Below are 22,102 nucleotides of genomic sequence, written 5' to 3'. Positions count from 1 at the left end.
CTACGTCCTCCAGGTAACAAAGTACAATACTATAAAAATATAACTTAAAACGATATCAAAACAACTTTTAAAACTTAATACACACTTGAAACATGTGATCTGGTTTTTTTTTTAATTATAGCTGAATTAAATAACAGGAATAAAAATTAATTTTCGTTTCTCTTAAATAGGTGTAAAACAGCTCTAATGATTGGGTGATTAGACGAAAACAAAAAAAAAGTCAGGTTTCGATACACAAATAGCGGGGCCTGGCATGGCCTAGCGCGTAAGGCGTACGACTCGTAATCCGGGGTTCGCGCCCGCGTCTCGTCAAACATGCTCGCCCTCCCAGCAGTGGGGGCGTTATAATGTTTCGGTCAATCCCACTATTCGTTGGTAAAAGAGTAGCCCAAGAGTTGGCGGTGGGTGGTAATGACTAGTCTTACACTGCTAAATTAGGGACGGCTAGCATAGATAGCCCTCGAGTAGCTTTGTGCGAAATTCCAAAACAAAACAAATAGCGTATTGTGTTGTTTTACACTTAGCAACGGAATAAACAAGCTAAAAATATGGACTTTAATACAGGATATACTATTACAATGTTGTACAGCAGTGTTTAAAAACGTAAGAAAATATTCCCATAAACACAACCCAGAATAAAATGAAGTAACTGAAAACAAAAATAAATCTAGCTTCTATTTACCTTACCTCATCTGAGCTCACCTTGGTTTGTATGTCTTGTTTCCTATGCTTTTTGCTGTACGTTTGAAGAAACTTAATATTCATATTGTTTGTCTGCTGCTACTGGAGACTAGTTGTTCTTCTTTCTGATTAGTCGAACCTGATCTTCAAGCTTTATTTATTCATCTGGAGAATACACGAACTTGATCAGCAACGTCTCTGCAGGCAGTCTCAATTGTCTGGAATATTCTCAAGATATGCAAATTTTGTAATTTGAAGAAACTGCACAACTTTTCTTCACTTATTTCGTATTTTAAATCATACCCTATCGGTTTCCTTATGCCATTTTGGAAGATGACACAAAAAAAAGACATATTGAAAGAAGATAGATTTAATGATTTTGGTCATTCCGTTTCATGTTCATAACTGAGAATGGATTTTAAACAACTAACACGAATACAAAAAGAAGAAACCTATGATATTCTGGCATACGACATTGTTAAAGGTTGTAAACATTTTGTGGAAGATTAAATTATAATATTGTTGTTTCTCTTTCATTGTATAGTGCAACTAATACAAAAAGTAACTTACCATTTTGATTGTTGTTACTTATTTACAGAAAAGGAATTTCAAGAGATATGGTTAATAAATGTTTAGAATACGTTCTCTTCTTAGTCCTAACTCTTTCCTGACATCCTCTGATATCCTGGACATGTAAATAACGTTTCTGCCGAATGAATCTTGTACTGGATGTTGAGCCATTCATGACTGAACGAATAATTGCTTCTCTTCTTCTGCATCAGTGCATGAGGTTAATATTGGCTTCTCCTCAATTCATTAGTTCTACACTATGAAGAAAACAATTCCGAGTCTTTAGGCCTTCTTGTACAGCCTCTTATATCCTCATATAACTTATTACTTTAACATTCAAAGTTTCCATAAACACATCTCAGATTAACTCTTTCCACCACAATACAGCACCAATCAATAGCGCTTTTGTATACTTTATAAATTAATTACTCAAGTCCTTTCACAAGGCACATAGGACCAGTGTTTTCGAACTCCTTTTTCAATGGCACAAATGGATGAGTGTGAAGATACATTCTTCCTGAACGTGATGTCACCCCAAGCTGGTACCTTTCATAAAATTGGATAAACTAGAAAAAGTGGGGATACAAAGTATAATTAATTGTATTGTGATGTAAGTTAACACAATCTGAAGTGGTGTTGTTTCCAGTATATTTTCATTCCTGATGAGTTCATCAAGCAGGTGTTGCTTTTGTTCTGTTGCAAGAAGCGTGAATACATTCTGGTAATGGTGGGTCCATAACAGATATCATATTAGTACAGAAGTATATTTCTTTTATTTCAACGACATTGACAATATCCACCACTTATATTGTGGCAAACTAATGGGAAGTCACAGAAGATCAACGGAAAGAAAATTTCAAAATTCTGAGATATCATATTCTTTTAGGGAAGAGGCTGAAAACGTTTCGCGCTGTAACGTCTTCATATACTACACTTTTTCTGTAAATTCGTTTTGCATATTTTGTATTCTAAGTCATACCATATCGTTTTTCTCATGCCATGTATGTTGTTAAAGTAATATTAGATTCACTTACCAAATTATAACATGCTAACTGCAAAATAAAATGTGTCATACCCAGTTAGTAATTCTGTATTCATCTTCCAAATTATGATTAATGCTTGCAAATGTTACGACAAATCGAAGCCCTCTGTATGGTAAAAACTTATATGGAACAATAATAAAAAGATAGCACATTTTGTATGACACTTTTAATGTTAAGAACTGGACATTTTAAAAAAAATTAATTATCTGGAAATTTCCCAATAGTTTTATCTTTAGATCTTTTTTTTGACACCATCATGGTTTGTCATAGTTCTAAATTATTTATTTAACTCATCTCAGACATATTTAATCATTGTTGATTCACCAGTATACACAGGTTTGTGAAACGTAGAGTAATTATACAGTTTTTACTAATTATTTAGCAGAAGTGTGAGAATATTACAAAATAATAATCAAAAGGCATGACATGGGTATTTATTGACGATATTTGTATGGTGATTTTGACTTCTTTTTATGTGTTAATACATGGTAATGTCTTTAGTATATAAAATAAAATTCTATATGTTTTAGATGTTACCAATTGTTTATTTTTGTGTTCGTAACTTCTGAAGATCTTCCATCCCGAAGTAAAGACAATTGTAGAATCTCTATTGGATAAACTAGTACACATTTATTTTAATGTTTATGTTTGTTTCAGTTTAATATATATTTAGAAATGCATGTAACCCATGGTGTTGCCAAATCATGTCTATTCTCTAAACGTCTACAAGATTCTCGAGTGTAAGGATCAACTCTATATATTTACATTGTTACCAACTAAACTTACGAGAAACTCACCTGAAAAATTTATAAATCGACGCGCTAATACACAATTTAATAATATTGTTGGGTCGCTATAGTCATTATACTATAAGCTTTTGAACCTATAATTGTGACAAACGCTTATTAATCGGAAAACTACAGATAACAGACCAAGAACTTTTATAGATTTTGGACATTACAAAAAGTTTAATTCTGTGAATTAACTTTGGACGTTAGTATTCCTACGAGAACATTAGATATTGTCATCGGTGAAAAACGTATGAGTGCTTCAAGTTAGCTAGTTGTTTCTTTGTTTGTTTTTTTAATTTCGCGCAAAACTGCACAAGGGTTATCTGCACTAGCCGTCCTTAATTTAGTAGTGTAAAATAGGAGTGAAAGCAGCAAGTCATCACTCTCCAAACCAATTCTTGGGCGACTCTTTACTAAGAAATAGTGGGACTGCCATTCACATTATAACCCTCCATGGCTGAAAGGGCGAGCATGTTTGGTGTGACAGGAATTCGAACCCGCGCCCCTCAGAGTACGAGTCGAGCGCCCTAACCACCTGACCATGATAAAATTCTCTTCTAAACCAGATAGATAACCCAGTATTGTTTATAAGTTTGTAAAATTCTTGTATATAAAACATTATATGTAGTAACCATTATAAATTGTATTTATAATGAAATATTTTTGGATTAAGAAAAAAATTGTATGTATCAATCTTGTCGGCAAATATCGTAAATTTGATACATATTAGCATTTGAATAACATCTAAATTAAAATTAACATTTCCGACTATTTGAAATTGTAATACTTCAAGTACATAATAAAATAAATCGGAAACTCGTTCTGGATCAATTTTTATTCGTAAAACAATTTAAAAGTAAATTGTACATCAAAACTCAAACTGAGAGGAGGGGGTATTTGGATTTATATTATTAAATACCAGTTATACTGCGGAGGATGTAACAAATAATAGTTGATAAAAATTAGAAAAGTACTATCTGTTCTATTTCACATGGCAGATAGAATTAAGATAACTTTCAGAATGGAATTAGTATCTTAAATATACAAAAAAAAGGTCCTAACATGTGACAGAGTTCACGTGGGGATTTGATAAACATTACAACGAAGCAAGTTAGACAAGATCACATAACATCAATATTTAATATTCTACTGATAACACAGGTCCTCATTATGTTTTCATGCGTCATTACAATATTAAAATGCTGAAGGGGTTATAAAGCTCACGAGAATCATAAAAAGGGGTACTTACCATTCGCAACACTCTCACGAGGTGAATCATGGACATGAAGAGGTAATAATTTATTTTCCTCTGTTTCAAAGCATTATAAGATTTCAATGAAGTCTTTTTTATTTCAAAATATTTATAACCAAGATAGTAATGAAATTGACATTAAAAAACTACGATACTTTACTTTGTTAGTAGAAAGTTTTACAGGAGTTTCTATTTAAGCCGCAAACTATCAGTAGATACTATAATAAAAATAAAACAAAACATACCAACCTAAAAATTACACAGTAAACATTCGGACAATAACATCAACAACAAGTTAGACAGCAAAAAATACAGACAATAATACTAACACAATGTAAGACAATAAACATTCGGACAATAACATCAACAACAAGTTAGACAGCAAAAAATACAGACAATAATACTAACACAACGTAAGACAATAAACATTCGGACAATAACAATAACCTAATGTTACACAGTAAACATTCAGACACTAATACCAATCCAATGTTACCCTGTAAACATCCCGACAATAACACCAACCTAGCGTTAGAGAGTAAACATTTAGAAAAGAACATCATACTAATGTTAGCATGTAAATATTCGGAAGATAATATCAACCAAATATTAGACAGTAAACATTAGGATAATAACATAAAACATTCACACAATAACAAAAAAAAACCAAAGTTATACAGTAAACATTAAGACAATACTACTAACACAATGTTAGACAGTAAAAATTTGGAAAATAACAAAAAACTAATGTTAAACAGTAAACACTAGAAAATAATACTAATCCAATATTACCCTGTAAACATTCGGACAATAACATCAATCTCATGTTAGACAGAAAATATTCGGAAAAGAACATTAAACCAATGTTAGCCGGTAGACATTCGAGCGTTAATATCAACCAAAACTTAGAGAGTAAATTTTCAGACAGTAATACCAAACTAATGTTAGAGAGTAAACATTCGGACAATAACATTAAAGTAATGTTACATTAGAAACATTCACACAATAACATCAACTTAATGTTAGAAAGCAAACATTAGGACAAAAAAAAATCAACAAAAAATTTAATGGTAAACATTTGGACAATGACATCAACTTAATATTCTACAGTAAACATTTCTACATTAATACTAACTTAAGGTTAGACAATAACCAATCAGAAAATAACATAAAAAATAATAGGGAGTAAACATTCAGACAATAGCAACAACAAAATGTTAGACAGCAAACATTCTCACAGTAACATAAACATAAAATAAACATAATGCTAGATATTAAACATTCGGACAAGTATAACATCAAACTCATGTTAGACAGTAAGTATTCACATATTAATACTAAATCAACCTTAGATAATAAACATTCACACATTAATGTCAACCAAACCCCAGAGAGTAAACATTCACACAGTTACATGTACATCAACATAATGTTAGACAGTAAAAATTCGGACAATAACATCAAACTAATGTTAGATCAAAAAAATTCGGAGAATAACATCAACTTGAATATAGGGAGTAAACATTCGAACAATAATACCAACTAAATGTTAAACAGCAAACGTTCACACATTAACATCAACCTAAACTAAGACAGTAAATATTCACACGGTAACATCAACCCAATATTGTACCGTAAACATTCAGACAATAATACTTGTAAAATGTTACTCGGTAAGTATTCGGACAAAAACATTTACCTAATTTTAGACAGTAATTATTCAGACAATGATGTGAACTCAGAGTTAGACAGTAATCATTCGGACAATAACATCAACCAACAGTTAGAGAGTAAGCATTAGGACAATAACGTCAACTTAATGTTAGACAGTAAATATTCGGAGAATAACCTCTATTTAATGTTAGACGGCAAATATTCGTAAAATAACATCAAACTAATGTTAGTTTGTAAACATTCGGACAAAAATATCAAATTAATAAAAGCCTCTCAATATTGGGACGATTATATCAACCAAAAGATAGACAGTAAATTTTCAGAAAATAATCCCAAACTAATACTGGAAAGTAAACGTTCGGACAATAACATGTAACTAATGTTAAAAAGAAAACATTAGGACAGTAACAGGAAAATAAAGTAAAAAAGCAAATATTTCGGACCAGAACATCAAACTAATGTTAGACTGTAAGCAATCGCACGATAATATAAACCAAAGGGTAGACAGTAAACATTAGAACAACAACAGAAAATAAAGTAAAAGAGTAAACATTCGAACAAGAGCATCAATATAATTTTAGAGAGTAAACATTCGGGCGATATTACTAACACAATATTGGACAGCAAAATTTCGGACAAGAACATCAACCGAGTGTTTGAAAATAAACATTCTGACGATAATATCAACCAAATGTTAAACAGTAAACATTAGGAGAATGACATTAACATAACGTTAGACAGTAGACATTCGGACAATGACATCAAACTAATGTTAGAGAGTAAACATTCGAAAAATAATAACAGCTAAATGTTAGACTTAAATATTTTGATAATAACATCAACCAAATGTTAGACAGTAAACATTCAGAAAAAAGAATAAACAAAATTACAAACAATAAACATTCAGATCATAACATCAACCCAAAGCTAGACATTAAGCATTCGAACAATAATATTAAATTAATGTTAGACAGAAAACATTTGGACAATAACATCAAACTATTGTTAGACAATAAACATTCGGGCAATAACATCAATGTATTGTTAGATAGTAAACATTTAGACAACAACATTAACCTTATGTTAGACAGCAAACATTCGAAGAATAACATTGAACTAGTGTTGCACAGTAAATATTAATAGAATAATTTGAAAATAAAGTAAAGCAGCAAACATTCGGAAAGAGCATCAACCTAATGTTAGACAGTAAACATTCGGACAATGACATAAACAAAATGTTAAACAAAAACATTCTCCCAATTACATCAACATAATGTTAAACAGTAAACATTCGAAAGATAACATCAAGTTAATAGCAGTTAAACATTCAGACAATAACGTCAACCCTAAGTTAGGCAGTAACTATTCGGACAATAACATCGACTTAATGTTACACAGTAAACATTCGGGCAATACAAAGAAAATAATGTTAGAAAGTGGACTTTCGAACAATAACATCAACCTAATGTTAGACAATAAACATTCGGACAATAATACCAACTTAATTATAGACTGTAGACATTCAGATAATAACATCAACTATAGAATAGAAAGTAAACTCTCAGAATGAAGCATCAACAAAATGTTATACGATAAACATTGAAACAATAAAACCAACATATAGGTAGACAATAAAACTCTCAGAATAACATAAACCTAATGTTAGATAGCAAAGATTCGGTCAATGATATCAAACGAATATTAGAGAGTAAACATTCGATCAATAACATGAAATTAATATCAGACAGTGAACTTTCACACATTAACATAAACCCAAACTAAGACAGTAAACATTCTCACAATAACATCAACTCAAAGCTAGACATTATGGATTCGAACAATAACATGAAGTTAAGGATGGTAAAACATTCGAACAATAATACCAACCTAATGTTAAACTGTAAACATTCGGAAAATAACATCAAACTAATGTTAGACAGTGAACATTAGTTCAATCATAGCAAAATGCAAAAAAACAGTAAGCATTCGGACAAAAATATCAAACTAATCTTGTACTATAAACATTCAAACGATAATATCGACCAAATTTTAGATAGCACACATTTGGACAATTACATTAACATTATGTTAGAGAATAAACAGTCGGACAATAACATCAACCTGATGTTAAACAGTAAACATTCGGAAAACTAATGTTAAAGAGTAGATATTTGGATAATAAAAAAAAACATAATTTTAAACAGTAAAAGTTCGAACAATAACATCAGAGTAATTTTAGACATTAAACATTCAGATAATACAACAACATCAAGGTAGACAGTAAACATTCGGAAAATAACATCTACCTAACGTTAGACAGTAATCATTTAGACAATAATATGGACTCAAAGTAAGACATTAAATATTCGGAAAATAATATCAAACTAATGTTAGATAGTAAACATTCGGACAGTAACATAAAACTAACGTTAGTCTGTAAACATTTGGACGATAATATGAACCCTAAGGTACACAGTAAAACTTCGCACAATAACATCAACCCAAAGCTAGACAGTAAACATTCAGACAACAATAATAACGCAATGTTAAGCAGTAAAAATTCGCACGACAACATCAGCGTAATGTCAGACAGTAAACATTCGGATAATAACATCAACATACTATTATAATGAAAACATTGAAACAGTAATAACAAACTAATGTTATTACTATAAACATTTGGACAATAACATCAACCTAATATTAGACAGTAAAAATTCGGACAAGAACATCAAACTAATATTAGATAGTATACGTTATGAAAATTACAGGAAGATAAAGTAAAACAGGAAATATTCGGACAAGAACATCAAACTAATGTTAGACTGTAAACAATTGGACGTAATATCAACGGAATGGTAGAGAGTAAACGTTAACAGAATAACAGAAAAAGTAAAACAGTAAACATTAAGAGAAAACAATGAAACTAATGTTAGACTTTAAACATTCGAACAATATTACTAACACATTATTGAACAGCAAACTTTTGGACAATAAGATTAACCTGATGTTCGAAAGTAATTTCTGGACAAAAACATCAACCTAGTGTTAGACTGTAAACATTCGGACGATAAAATGAACCAAATGTTAGACAGTAAAAATTAGTACAATAACATCAAACTAATGTTAAAGAGTAAACATTAGGACAATAACAAGAAAAAAAGTAAAACAGCAAATATTCGGACAAGAACATGAAACTCATGTTAAACTGTAAACAATCGGACGATAATATCAACCAAATGGGGAGAGCAAATATTGGACCAATAACAGAAAATAACCAACATCATCAACATAATGTAAGACAGTAAACTTTCGGATAATAATATCAAACAGCAAATATATGTACAGTAATATAAACACAATGTTAGACAGTAAACATTCGGACAAAAACTTCAAACTAATGTTAAACCGTAAAAATTCAGACAATAACATCAACACAAAGCTGCATAGTAAACATTCGGATAATAATGTCAATGTAACTTAAAAAGCAAATATTTAGACAATAACATCAATCCAAAGCTAGACAAAAACATATGGACAATAATACCAAATTAATGTTAGACAGTTAACATTCAGACAATAACATCAACTTAATATTAGACTAGAAACATTCAGACACAACTACCAAAATAATGTTAAACTACAAAATTCGGACAATAACATCAAACTAATGTAAGACTGTAAACAAACGAACAATAATATCAACCAAATGGTAGCACGTAAACATTAGAACAATAACATTAACATAACGATAGACAGTAAACATTTGGATAATAATATCAAACTAAAGTCAAACAGCAAATATTTGGATAATAGAATAAACATAATGTTAGACAGTAAACATTCAGACAATAACATCAAACTAATAATAGGCTGTAAAAATTCAGAAAATAACATCAATCCAAAGTTACAGAATAAACATTCGGACAATAACATCAATCCAAAGCCATACATTAAGGATTCAGACAATAGCGTCATTGTGAAGATAGATATTCAACATTAGGAGAAATATACCAACTTAATGTTAAATAGTAAACATTCACAGACTAATATAAACCCAAAGTTAAACAGTAAGTATTCGGACAATAACATTACCCTAATGTCAAACAATAAACATTCGGAAAGGAACATCAAACTAATGTTAGCCAGTAAACATTGTGATATTAATATGAATAACTAGACAGTAATTTTCAGAGAATAATACTAAACTAATGTGAGACAATCATATTAATAGAGTGTTACACAGTAAGCACTCGGACAATAACATCCACCTAATGTTAGACAGAAATCATTTGGACAATAATGTTAACTCAATGTTAGACAGAAATCATTTGGACAATGATGTTAACTCAATGTTAGACAGTAATCATTCGGATAATAACATAAACCCACAGTTAGAGAGTAAGCATTCTAACAATAACATCAAGTTAACATAATACAGTAAACATTTGGATAATAATACTAACTTAAAGTTAGATCTTAAACATTCGGAAAATAATATCAAACTGAAGTTAAACAGTAAATATTTGGACAATGATACCAACTTAATGTTAAACGGTAAACATTCCCACACTAACATCACCCCAGGCTTACACAGTAAACAATCGAACAACAGCATCTACCTGATGTTAGACAGTAAACATTCGAACAATAACATCAACATTCAGACAATGATTTGACTCAAAGTTAGATACTAAATATTCGGACAATAGCGTCAACTTAACTTTAGGCAGTAAACGTTTGGACTATAAAACCAACTAAGTTTTAAACAGTAACCATTCGGACAATAACATCAACCCAAAGTTAGACAGTAAACATTCGAATAATAATATCAACCAAAAACTAGACATTAAGCATTCAGATAATAACTTCAAACTAAAGTTAGACAGTAAACATTCGAACAATAATATCAACCAAAAACTAGACATTAAGCATTCAGATAATAACCTCAAACTAAAGTTAGACAGTAAACATTCGGACAATAACATCAACCCAAAGCTAGACAATAAGCATTCAGATAATAACCTCAAACTAAAGTTAGACAGTAAACATCCAGACAATAACATCAATTTATTATTAGACGCTAAACATTCGAAAAATAATAAAAACTTAATGTTAGACTGTAAACATTCTGATAATAGCATCAACCAAATGATAGACAATAAACATTCAGAAAATAATATAAACAAAATGACAGACAATAAACATTCTCACAATTACATCAACCTAATGTTAGACAGTAAATATTCGCATAATAACATCAATGTAATGTTAGACAGTAAACATTTAGACAACAACATTAACCCATAGTTAAACAGTAAACATTTTGGACTATAAAATTATCCCAAGGTTTGACACAAAGCACTCGGACAATAACGTCAACTTAATGTGCGCAAGCAAACATTTGGACCATAATACCAGCTTAATGTTAGACAGTAAACATTCAGACAATAGCATAAACAAAATGTTAAACAATAAACATTCTCACAATTACATCAACATAATGTTAAACAGTAAACATTCGCAAGATAACGTCAAGTTAATAGCAGACAGTGAACAATCAGACAATAATATCAAACTAATATTACACAGAAAATATTGGGACAATAACATCAAAGTAATATAGGTAGTAACTATTCGGACAATAACATCGACTTAATGTTAGACAGTAAACATTCGGGCAATACAAAGAAAATAATGTTAGAAAGTGGACTTTCGAACAATAACATCAACCTAAAGTTAGGCAACAAATATGCGGACAATAATACCAACTTAATTATAGACTGAACACATTCAAATAATAACATCAACTATAGAATAGAAAGTAAACTCTTAGAATGAAGCATCAACAAAATGTTATACGATAAACATTGAAACAATAAAACCAACATAAAGGTAGACAATAAAACTCTCAGAATAACTTCAACAACAAAATGTTATACAATAAACATTGAGATAATAACATCAACATAAAGGTAGACAGTAAAATTCTCAGAATAATATCAAACTAATGTTAGACAGTAAACATTCGGACCATAACATCATACCAATATTAGATTGTAAACATTCGGACAGTAACATCAACCTAATGTTAGAAAGCAAACATTGATACAGTAATATCAACCGAAAGCTAGACAGTAAACATTCACAGAGTAACACCAACCCAAAATTAGACAGTAAATATTCGGACAATAACATCAAATTAATGTCAGATAGTAAACATTCACACATTATCATCAACCGAAACGAAGACAGTAAACATTCACACATTAATATTAACCGAAACTAAGAAGTAAACATTCACACAGTAAGGTCAACTTAATGTTAAACAGTAAACATTTGGACAATGATACCTACTTAATGTTAGACAGTAAATTTTCAGACAATAGCATCAACATAATGTTAGATAATAAACATTCTCACAATAACATCAACCCAAAGCTAGACATTAAGCATTTGGAAAATAACATCAACTTGATGATAGGCTGTAAACATTCGGACAATAATACCAACTTAATGTTAAATATTAAAAATTCGGACAATAACATCAACCGAATGTTAGACACTAAACAGTCAGACAATAGCATGACCCTAATATTAGAGTGTAAACATTGAGACAGTAATACCGACCTAATGTTAAACAGTAAACGTTCGGATAACAACATTTACTTAATGTTAGATAGTAAACATTCAGACAATAGCATTATCGTAAAGTTATACAGTAAACATACAGATAATAACATCAATCTAATGTTAGACAGTAAACATTTAGACCAAAAAATAGCCAAAATAATTACTAAGTAGCGATACGTACCTCTGCAAGTGAAACTTTTATCAATAAATGTTTTTTAATATAATGAGATTTGACCGTAAATGGATACATGTATGAATCGGGGAGCGAGGATAAATATTCAAACAGTCCCTGACTTTGGAGCAGTTTCTAGTCTTTTGTGTATGTGAATGTGTCTCTTTCACTTATGTATGCACATATTACTCGTAAATAATAACTCAACAGGTGATAGTACACAGTACATCGTAATGGTGTTACACCTATTAAGCTAACAACTTATTTTAATTCATTTTACTTGAGAATTTGTAATTTGTTCTAAATTTTTATCTGTGGAAAAATGTTTGATATTAATTATTTAAAACTAAAAATACACATAATGCATATATTACATCCACAAAGTTTAGGGAATTTGAATTTGGTAAATATGTATTATGTAAACATCGCATAGGCTGCGTTGTTGATCATTTTATATAATTTTACAATAAAAGTTTAATATGTTTTATGTAACATGTATTGAAGTTGCTCTTCGCGTTTAGCTATAAAAAGTTATTGTTAACCTAAAGAACTGTCTGGTAAACTCAAGTTAACATGTTGAAAATGTTCAGCTTTCTTTAAGACACGTTGTTTTTGTTTTTTACAGCTCTAGCTACCTGCTGCTGTTTTTCTCCATTGTTGTTACACTTCAGTTACAAAAAGCTGCAACAAGTTGTCCACCCCCAGAAAACATTCTTCCTTGTAGATGTTCTGTTTATGGACCGGTTCTAACTTGTAGAGGTTTTACGAGTGCAAACAAAATCCCATTCTCTTACTTCAAAGGCCACACCTACAGTCGGCTGATCCTCGAAGACGGCAGAATGATCAAATTTCCAGCAGATGTCTTCCAAGGATTGTCAATCCACCATATTCAATTGAAAAACCTACAAATATCTTCCTTGAACTTGATGGAAGATTTCCGAGGTTTATCTAAGTCGCTGCAAACACTGGAATTGGAAGAATCATACGTAGAAGAAATTATGACATCAGACGATATTTCCCATGGCGACGAATTTCTCTATTTTCACACCTTACGCATAGAAGGGAGTATTTGTTTACTTACGCAGAATATAAACTTTATCGGAATACCAAACCTAAAAAAATTCATTTGTACAGGCAACGCAGAAGGAAAAAATTCAGTCCATGTTTCTGAGTTTTTGTTAGCAGCATTTTCAAAACTGGAGGAAGTTAACCTAGGTGGTACTAAAGTTAAAAGCGTGATGAGAAACATTTTTCCAATAACGGCACAGAAGCTGAAAATAATCAACTTAAGGTTAGTGAACAGATTCTGCAGTAAATTCAAATACTAAAACTCATAATCAAATAAACCTTTAACGCTTTAACTATGTTGATTAGGAAATTTTCAGACTTTAATTTGAATTTTTATAATCAACTCATTTTTGTTCAGTGTTAACTGCCCTAAACTTAAAAAAAAACGCGCTTTTTAAGATGTAAATTCCTAGATTATAATAACAACATCATATTTTATGAAGGTAGAAAGTGTACGTTTTCCAATTAAATGAAGCATTTAAAATATGAACAGTTTTTACATTTTGATTTCTTTATTTTTAAAAGAGCCGAAAATTGCACTGTTGCAACTTTTAAAATGATATCTTAAATTCTGGTATTTATAATAACTGCAAATCATAAAACAAATGCTATTTTATTCTGTGATATAGACTACAGATTGAATATTTTTTTTGCTTTAAAATAAACTGTGAATATGATAGTACGAAACATTTGAAATTCTTCACCACAATAGTTATCATTAATGAACTTTGTAGATTTACACAAATGGGCTTTCGAAAACAGCTGACAATAAAAGTTGTGTTTAAATATAAAATCAAGTATTTACAAAAGTCTAATTATAAATTAATCGATGTCTGAGAAAAGGGCTTTAGCACATATACTTGTTTTTAACTTTTAAGAAATTAAAGTTTGATAATTTATATCTTAAAGATATTTATTACAGCAGCTAAAAATCGATATATTATAGATGAGGCTTATTTATCATAATTTTCAAATATTAACTGGTTTGGTTTTTTAACTAAAGAAACAATTATATGATTGTTTTTTATCGTAGGACGGGTTGTTTTTATGCTTTCATGTCACTAGTAACTTCTGAATTCGACCTTAATAAAATAATATCTTCACACAGCATTAAAATGAAATTTGATTATTATTATGTAATGTTTGTTTCAGGGTAAACACTACTAGCTATTCGCATTTTGTCCACAGTGAGACAGCGCCTCGTGCTTCAGCATTATAAACCTTAAGTTTTACCTTTAAGCTCTCAAGAGGCTAACAGATGACCATGATAATTTGTATTTTAAAATAGGCTTTTAATTACATTCTATTAACGTTTAATCTTAAAAAATAAAATAACAGCAACTTTTGGAATATCGATATTTGATTTTAAAGACGTTTTGATTCCTAGCATTGGCTCGTCTTCATAATACTTTTATTGGATAAACCAATTTGAACTTCCAAGAACGTTTGGGACTCGTGATGGTAAGGGCAAGATTTATAGGTGGCGTTAAAGTTAAGCTTTTAACTAGAATTAGTTGGATGAAATATTTATACAGAGAAAGAAGGGTATTAACTATTTTTTTCAATAGTATTTCAGGTATTTCCTCTGGTTCTGATCACATTACTTCTCCATTGTATTACTTCTTCACATCTCACATATGATATTTTCTATTAGTACTTACTTGAAGATATTTAATTGTTATTTTTAAAATTAACTGACTTATTCGATTGAAATTACTGTGTTATACTTTATCATATTTGTCCTTTCTTAACATTATTTTACTCTTACAGGGATAATGATCTACATTTCCTGGATGATTTGATTTTCACAAACATGCCAGCACTTCGTGAACTCTATTTGCAAGGAAACATGTTTCGTTTATTACTCAGAGACACATTCAAGCCAGTGTGGTATCAACTGACTCATATTTATCTTAATGGTGGGCATCACCTTTGTACTTCAACTATTATAAATATATTTTTTGTATTTTTAAGCATCGCCATCACACGGTTGCTCATCAGTGTTGAAGACAGTTTAAAATATCATTTTCAACATATTGTGGTTTTATGATATTTCATGCATTATAGTTCATCGTATTAGAGTTAGGTCATCAAACAGCGTTCGAAAACCTTAAGATAAGATCAATTTCACTTTTCTTTGATAAATATATTTCAAAATTCAACACAAATACCTGTTTTATTGAAATTTCGCGTTATGTCGTTCTTCAAAAGATGACCCTATTTATCATAAGACTAGCCTTAATAGTACAAACTGTGATATTAATTCAAAGTAAAATTTTAAATTTTTTCTCAAGCATATACATGATTTCGGTATGCCTTCAATAAGAAGACTGTATAATTATTGTAATTACGCTTCAGAAGTTTAGATGAAAAGCGTTCACCTCATAACAAGTGAATAACTATATTCAGGTAGCATGTTCTCCTTATCTATTACTTACGATGTGTTTCATTCAGAATAACTCCTAAGAATAGCCGAAATACAATAATCACATTTTTACAAACCTTTTGTTACAACAGGAACTGTAACAGGACAGTATTTCTATAAGCCTTTTAATAGAGCAGCAGTTGTTATGATGATGTGATAATATATTTATATAAGTAATTTGTTAGAAACAGCATTTGCTATGGGACAGTACTTGTATAAGCCATTTTTTAGAAATAACAGTTGTTATGGGATAGTATTTATATGTCATTTGTTTGAAACAGCAGTTACTATGGGACAGTAATTATATGTCATTTGTTAGAAACAGCAGTTGCTATGGGTCAGTATTTGTATAAATCATTTGTTAGATTTGTTTGTTTTGGAATTTCGCACAAAACTACTCGAGGGCTATCTGTGCTAGCCGTCCCTAATTTAGCAGTGTAAGACTAGAGGGAAGGCAGCTAGTCATTACCACCCACCGCCAACTCTTGGGCTACTCTTTTACCAACGAATAGTGGGATTGACCGTCACATTATAACACCCCCATGGCTGGGAGGGCGAACATGTTTGGCGCGACGCGGATGCGAACCCACGACCCTCAGATTACGAGTCGTACGCCTTAACGCGCTTGGCCATGCCGGGCCATCATTTGTTAGAAACAGCAGTTGCAATGGGTCAGTATTTATATAAATCATTTGTTAGAAACAGCAGTTGCTTTAGGTCAGTATTTGTAAAAATCATTTGTTAGAAACAGCAGTTGCTATGGGGCAGTATTTGTATACGCCATTTGTTAAAAACAGTAATTCATATGGGAAAGTATTTACGTAAGGATTGTGTTACAAGTGCGGTTTTATGAAGGGGTGGTAAATATATATATATTTCACAACTGTTATGGTAAACTTCATAAGTTCTGTATTGAGCAAAATGCTCCGTCGGCTATGACAACGAGCAGATAGTGTGATTGAAAAATAAAGCAAGCTTAAGAGTTTTAATACCTGTAGTATAATGAAAGGTTCTGGAGAATAAAGCATGTTTAGTGAAGTGATCGTATCAAAGTTAACTGATCTAAAATAAAAGTAACAAGAAAGTGTCAACTACTTTGATCACTGAGTTTTTAAAGTTAATCCTATACTTTGACTTATTTTGCTTCTTTTAAAGTGTACTGACAATGTTTCTATTCACTTTACTTCTAGATAACCCAGTCTATTGCGACTGTAGTATTGGCTGGCTGATCGTAAGCAAGAAACCTGCAAACCTGTTTTATCCCACCTGTGCCTCTCCAAATAACCTTAAAGGAGTATCACTTAAAGATGTTGACATTGATGATGTTTGCAGCTGGTGGTGGTGGGCTGTGTTTCTTTAGTTATGCAGCTGTTTCATAAACAAAAGAAAGTGTACAACGAACTTACTTTCTTAAATAAAGTTAATTAACAACTGTTGAAAATGGTGTGTGTCTCAAAGAATTTTTACATGCCGATAAACAGCACCAAAGTTGACAATTTTTGCGAATTCTTGTATATAATAATCTACTGATTTTAAATAAAATAATTCTAAAATCGAGTTAATTAACGAATAATTTCTCATATTAAAAATTATACCAATAGATGAATGATTCATATAAAACAACATTACCAAATAAGACTTAATTTTGTCACTAAGTTATTTCCATCCATGTTTGAAATGTGATTTGCAATTTTGTCCGTAAAATGTTTTCGATGAAGTAAACAGAACTTTGGCCAGGAGGGTTAAGGCACTTGACTCGTGATCTGAGGGTTGTGGGTTCTAATGCCCGTCGTACCAAACATGCTCGCCCTTTCAGCTGTGAGAGTGATATACTCTACGGTCAATCCCACTATTTGTTGGTAAAAGAGTATTCCAAGAGTTGGCGGTGGGTGTTGATGACTAGCTGCCTTCTCTCTAGTCTTACACTATTAAATTAGGAACGGCTAGCGCAGATAGCTCTCGTTAAGCTTTGCGCGAAATTAAAAAAAACAATAAAAAGAACTTATGTGAGGAGGCACACAATGCTAATATAATAATAGCTAGACATACAATGATTTATAAGCATAAGGAAGAGTTTTATTAATGGTTGAACACGCTACATGTTTTGACAGAACACTGGTCTTGAAGAAGACAAACCAATGTTCTGTAGAAAAGCAGTGTGTTCAACCATCAATAACACTCTTCCTTACACATATAAATTGTTGTTTGCATATCTATTATAAAACAAACTAACAGAAATATGCTCAGATGTGCTAAAGAAATATTTAATTGTACATTAAGAGATTTGAATAACCTGCAGTAATAATTAATTTAATCTTATTTTCCAAAAAAGTGTATTTGTGCATCTAGATATGATTTCTCCCCATGCATTATGCAAGAAAATATAAAATAAAACTAAAATACACAAAATACCATGTTAAAGTTCCACTGTTTATAGAATTCTGAATAGAGAAGTCTTTCATTAATAAAATGTAGAAGACTAGGTTGGGAAATATTTTATCATTTCCATCGTTAAAACTGATGGCTAATGACATCGAGGCTACATCTTTTAGCATTAGGGTAGGTTAAAAGTTTTATGTTCAGGATGTTTGCCATGTTAAAAATGTTTAGTCACAATAACACAACTTTATCATAACCACAAAAAAGGAATATTAGTTTGGTCATTGTTTTGGCAAAGGTTAACACTAACTATTGTTCATTTTCGTGTTAGAAATATTAAAATAAAAGGTCAGCATTGACTAGTTTATCCTGTGTCATGTTGTGGTTTCAAACTTCGGTATAGTTCGTATAAGTTTAAACTATATATTGTAGTTTAGAGTTTATATATTTAGAGGTTTCACACGTACTGTGTAATATAAATTTGTTTCTTTACTTATAGTGGTGTTTCCCTGTAGGTTAGACATTGAATTATCAAGTTTAGCCAACATGGCACTCAAACTGAGGTGCTAAAGAAGAAACAAAAGTAAACCAAGAAATCAGTGTAATACTATAGTTGAGCATCTGTACGAACCTTTACTGAACTAACTATATATAGAATACAGTGTCGCATATTCTGTTTTTTTATTTGGTTTGTTTTGAATTTCGCGCAAAGCTACACGAGGAGTTTTTTTTGCAGTTTAAGATTAGAAGGAAAGCAGCTAATCATCACCACCCACCGCCAACTCTTGGGTTACTCTTTTCTCAACAAATAGTGGGATTGACCATCACATTATAACCTCTCCACGGTTGAAAGGGCGAGCATGTTTGGGGTGACGAGGATTCGTTTTCATCTACCTGTCTCCTCTACTTATTCTTAAAGGTGTAGTAATGACCAGCGATCATGTTTTTTCTCTTTTTTTTTCCATTTGTGTGAAAGGAGAGGTAGAGCATTAAATAAAATTACGCACATTTCGTTTGCTGCAACATTTTCAGTTACCGTGTCGATGGCGTCCGTTATCCTGGCCTTTAGCTTCTTGATGTTTAGGTTGCGATACACGATATACTTAACATACCCTCATATTTCTTTCCTTCAATTACGTTGCACTAAAGTCATTGAGTTGGTCTGGAAACCAAACAATGCATTGACTTTTTCCTTGTACGGTTACTATTTTACAGACTAGCACTACTCACTGGAATGAATAAAAATAAAGTGTTGAAAACTGTGTGGTTGTGTTTCCTTACTTGTTTATCAAATTTTAAAATTGGAAAAATAATTTTGGTTCACCCTATATTTTGGAGCATTATAAACATTGTAGTCATCCCAGTTATCATTGGTTGCTGCCAGTTGTGTCCTTGTTTAGTATTCTCAACGTTTCACACTCAGTTTTGTCCTGAAGAGATATTCATCTTATTCTAAGCTGTAGATTTCACTTTTCTCTATGCTAGCAATTAAAAAACAGCAAATTAAACTGATATAACTTGCTACAGACGATCTAAATGGGAGATCTAACTAAAGTTAACGTTTTTTTCTATGTTCATGCTTATAATCTGTTCAGAAATTAAATGCATCATACTTTAATTGCAGATTATCGAGCCCATCATATGTTTAAGAATTTGTTCTGGGTATCACTTAAGTTAGAGATCACAAAGTACGCAATTTTGACGACTCACGAAGAAAAATATTTATTAAGACGGACTTTTATACCTGAAATAGGCCTATAAGCTAAGTTAGGCTAATTAGTTTAAGTTACTACTTTTCTTTCAGGATATTCTTTCCATCCTCCTTTTGGAGCTTTTTATCTTGCAATTTCATGTTTAATAATTCCAGTTTTTTTCGGAATATTCTTGTGTCCAACGAATTTATCAATTGGAACATGTATTTCATCCGCAGCCCACAACTTTACCAACACATATAACACGATTCCTAAGTCAGTGTTACATTGTCACTATGCCCCCAGTTGCTCCAACTGTTCCTAAAACAGTAATATTTTTCGTGCTTATCCTCTGTAATAAAGAATTGTCCAACATTTCTACTTACACGATAATCATTTAACTGTTATACGTTTTGTACAAAATATAAAAAGGCTGTTCTCTACGTTAAAATACTTTCTTTTATTTACGACCTTTCTTCTCTTTTAATGCTGTAAGAGTCTCCGGTAAGAGAACAAAAACACGCAAATAAAAATATTTTAACGTAGAGAACAGTCTGTGTATAATTCTAGATAGCAACTTATTTGTATTGCAGTTACATGTTTTAATAAAACACCTTTTCTCACGTGTTTCATCTATTATATTAATGCGTAGTTTTAAGTCCTGTCTAAATTCCAATGCACACGCACTTAAGCGAATATAAGCATACTCATGGATATAGAAAACCAAGATGGAATCCTCAATACTAGCGACTGTAATTAAATCTGAAATCAACTATGAGATAAAGCTATGCTAAAAGTTTGTACTTCAAAAAAATTGGAATCATTTTATGAAACACTGTGCAGCAGCTAGTATATCCATGGTATATACTTCAGTAAACACTTTGTACAATCACATAATAAAACTCATTATTAATTATGTAGTGAATATCGGTGTATAGAAATATACATTTCTAGTATTAATATTATCAAAGTTTTTAAAACTTCAGTTCGTAGAATAATATTATACGTTTATTTACTGATAGTATTAAGAATGTTAAAATTTAGCACAAACTAAACTTAAACCACAAAATTACACGTTACAGTGATAATTCACCTCTTTATCGAATGTAGGCCAAGCTTAAAAAATAAGCCTAAGTAATATATATGTAAAAACGGCTCGTTTGGCTTGAAAAATTATTATACGTAGAGGAGCGAACAACATTTCGACCTTCTTCGGTCATCGTGAACCTCACGAGTGGGTTTTCTCGACATCACAAGCTTAACTAATGTTAACCTAAGACAAGTGGGCTTACAGACTTTCAGTGGCTGATTAGAATTATTTTGTATTATTGCTGTTATTCTAGCAGTCCTGTATCTGAAGAAGTACTGTTGCAATCATAGCAGTCTTATGGAGCATTATCATTATGGGCCTCATAACTGAATTCTTCCAGAGGATCCAGAATGACTAAGACCAGTATTAGTCTCAATAAAGATACTAATCTGACCGCAAGTATTTTGTGAGTCTCTTCTGGTTGATAAAGATATTTCTAGTGTAACGTTTTAATTAAAAATATCATATGTCAATACTTTATCGAATTCGCTTAATTTACATTTCTAATATCGTCAATAAGTACATTTGTACTGTTAATACCATTTTAAAACTGTGGAAACGAGTATCCATCATCACATTAAATGAAGAAGGAATGACAGCATTCATTATTGGAACTGTTACGTGTTATAATTT

General features: G+C 31.2%; 1 protein-coding gene across 1 annotated transcript; it reads left to right on the top strand.

The window, feature by feature from the left end:
• The first annotated feature begins 4,241 nt into the window (after positions 1 to 4,241).
• On the top strand, positions 4,242 to 17,750 carry LOC143230478 (uncharacterized). Its single transcript, XM_076464111.1, has 4 exons — positions 4,242 to 4,376; positions 13,442 to 14,107; positions 15,655 to 15,803; positions 17,500 to 17,750. Exons 1-4 carry the CDS (start codon positions 4,363 to 4,365, stop codon positions 17,667 to 17,669), a joined length of 999 nt encoding a protein of 332 aa, XP_076320226.1. The 5' UTR covers positions 4,242 to 4,362; the 3' UTR covers positions 17,670 to 17,750.
• The last annotated feature ends 4,352 nt before the right edge of the window (positions 17,751 to 22,102 follow it).

The sequence above is a fragment of the Tachypleus tridentatus genome, chromosome 10, assembly GCF_004210375.1.
Source record: "Tachypleus tridentatus isolate NWPU-2018 chromosome 10, ASM421037v1, whole genome shotgun sequence".
NCBI lineage: Eukaryota > Metazoa > Arthropoda > Merostomata > Xiphosura > Limulidae > Tachypleus > Tachypleus tridentatus.
This window is presented reverse-complemented; position numbering and strand designations above follow the sequence as displayed.

Bases quoted from the DNA above. Each gene is read 5' to 3' on its own strand.
- LOC143230478 (XM_076464111.1), top strand. The intron at 14,108-15,654 runs GTTAGTGAACAG...TTACTCTTACAG, and splicing joins CTGAAAATAATCAACTTAAG to GGATAATGATCTACATTTCC. The intron at 15,804-17,499 runs GTGGGCATCACC...CTTTACTTCTAG, and splicing joins GACTCATATTTATCTTAATG to ATAACCCAGTCTATTGCGAC.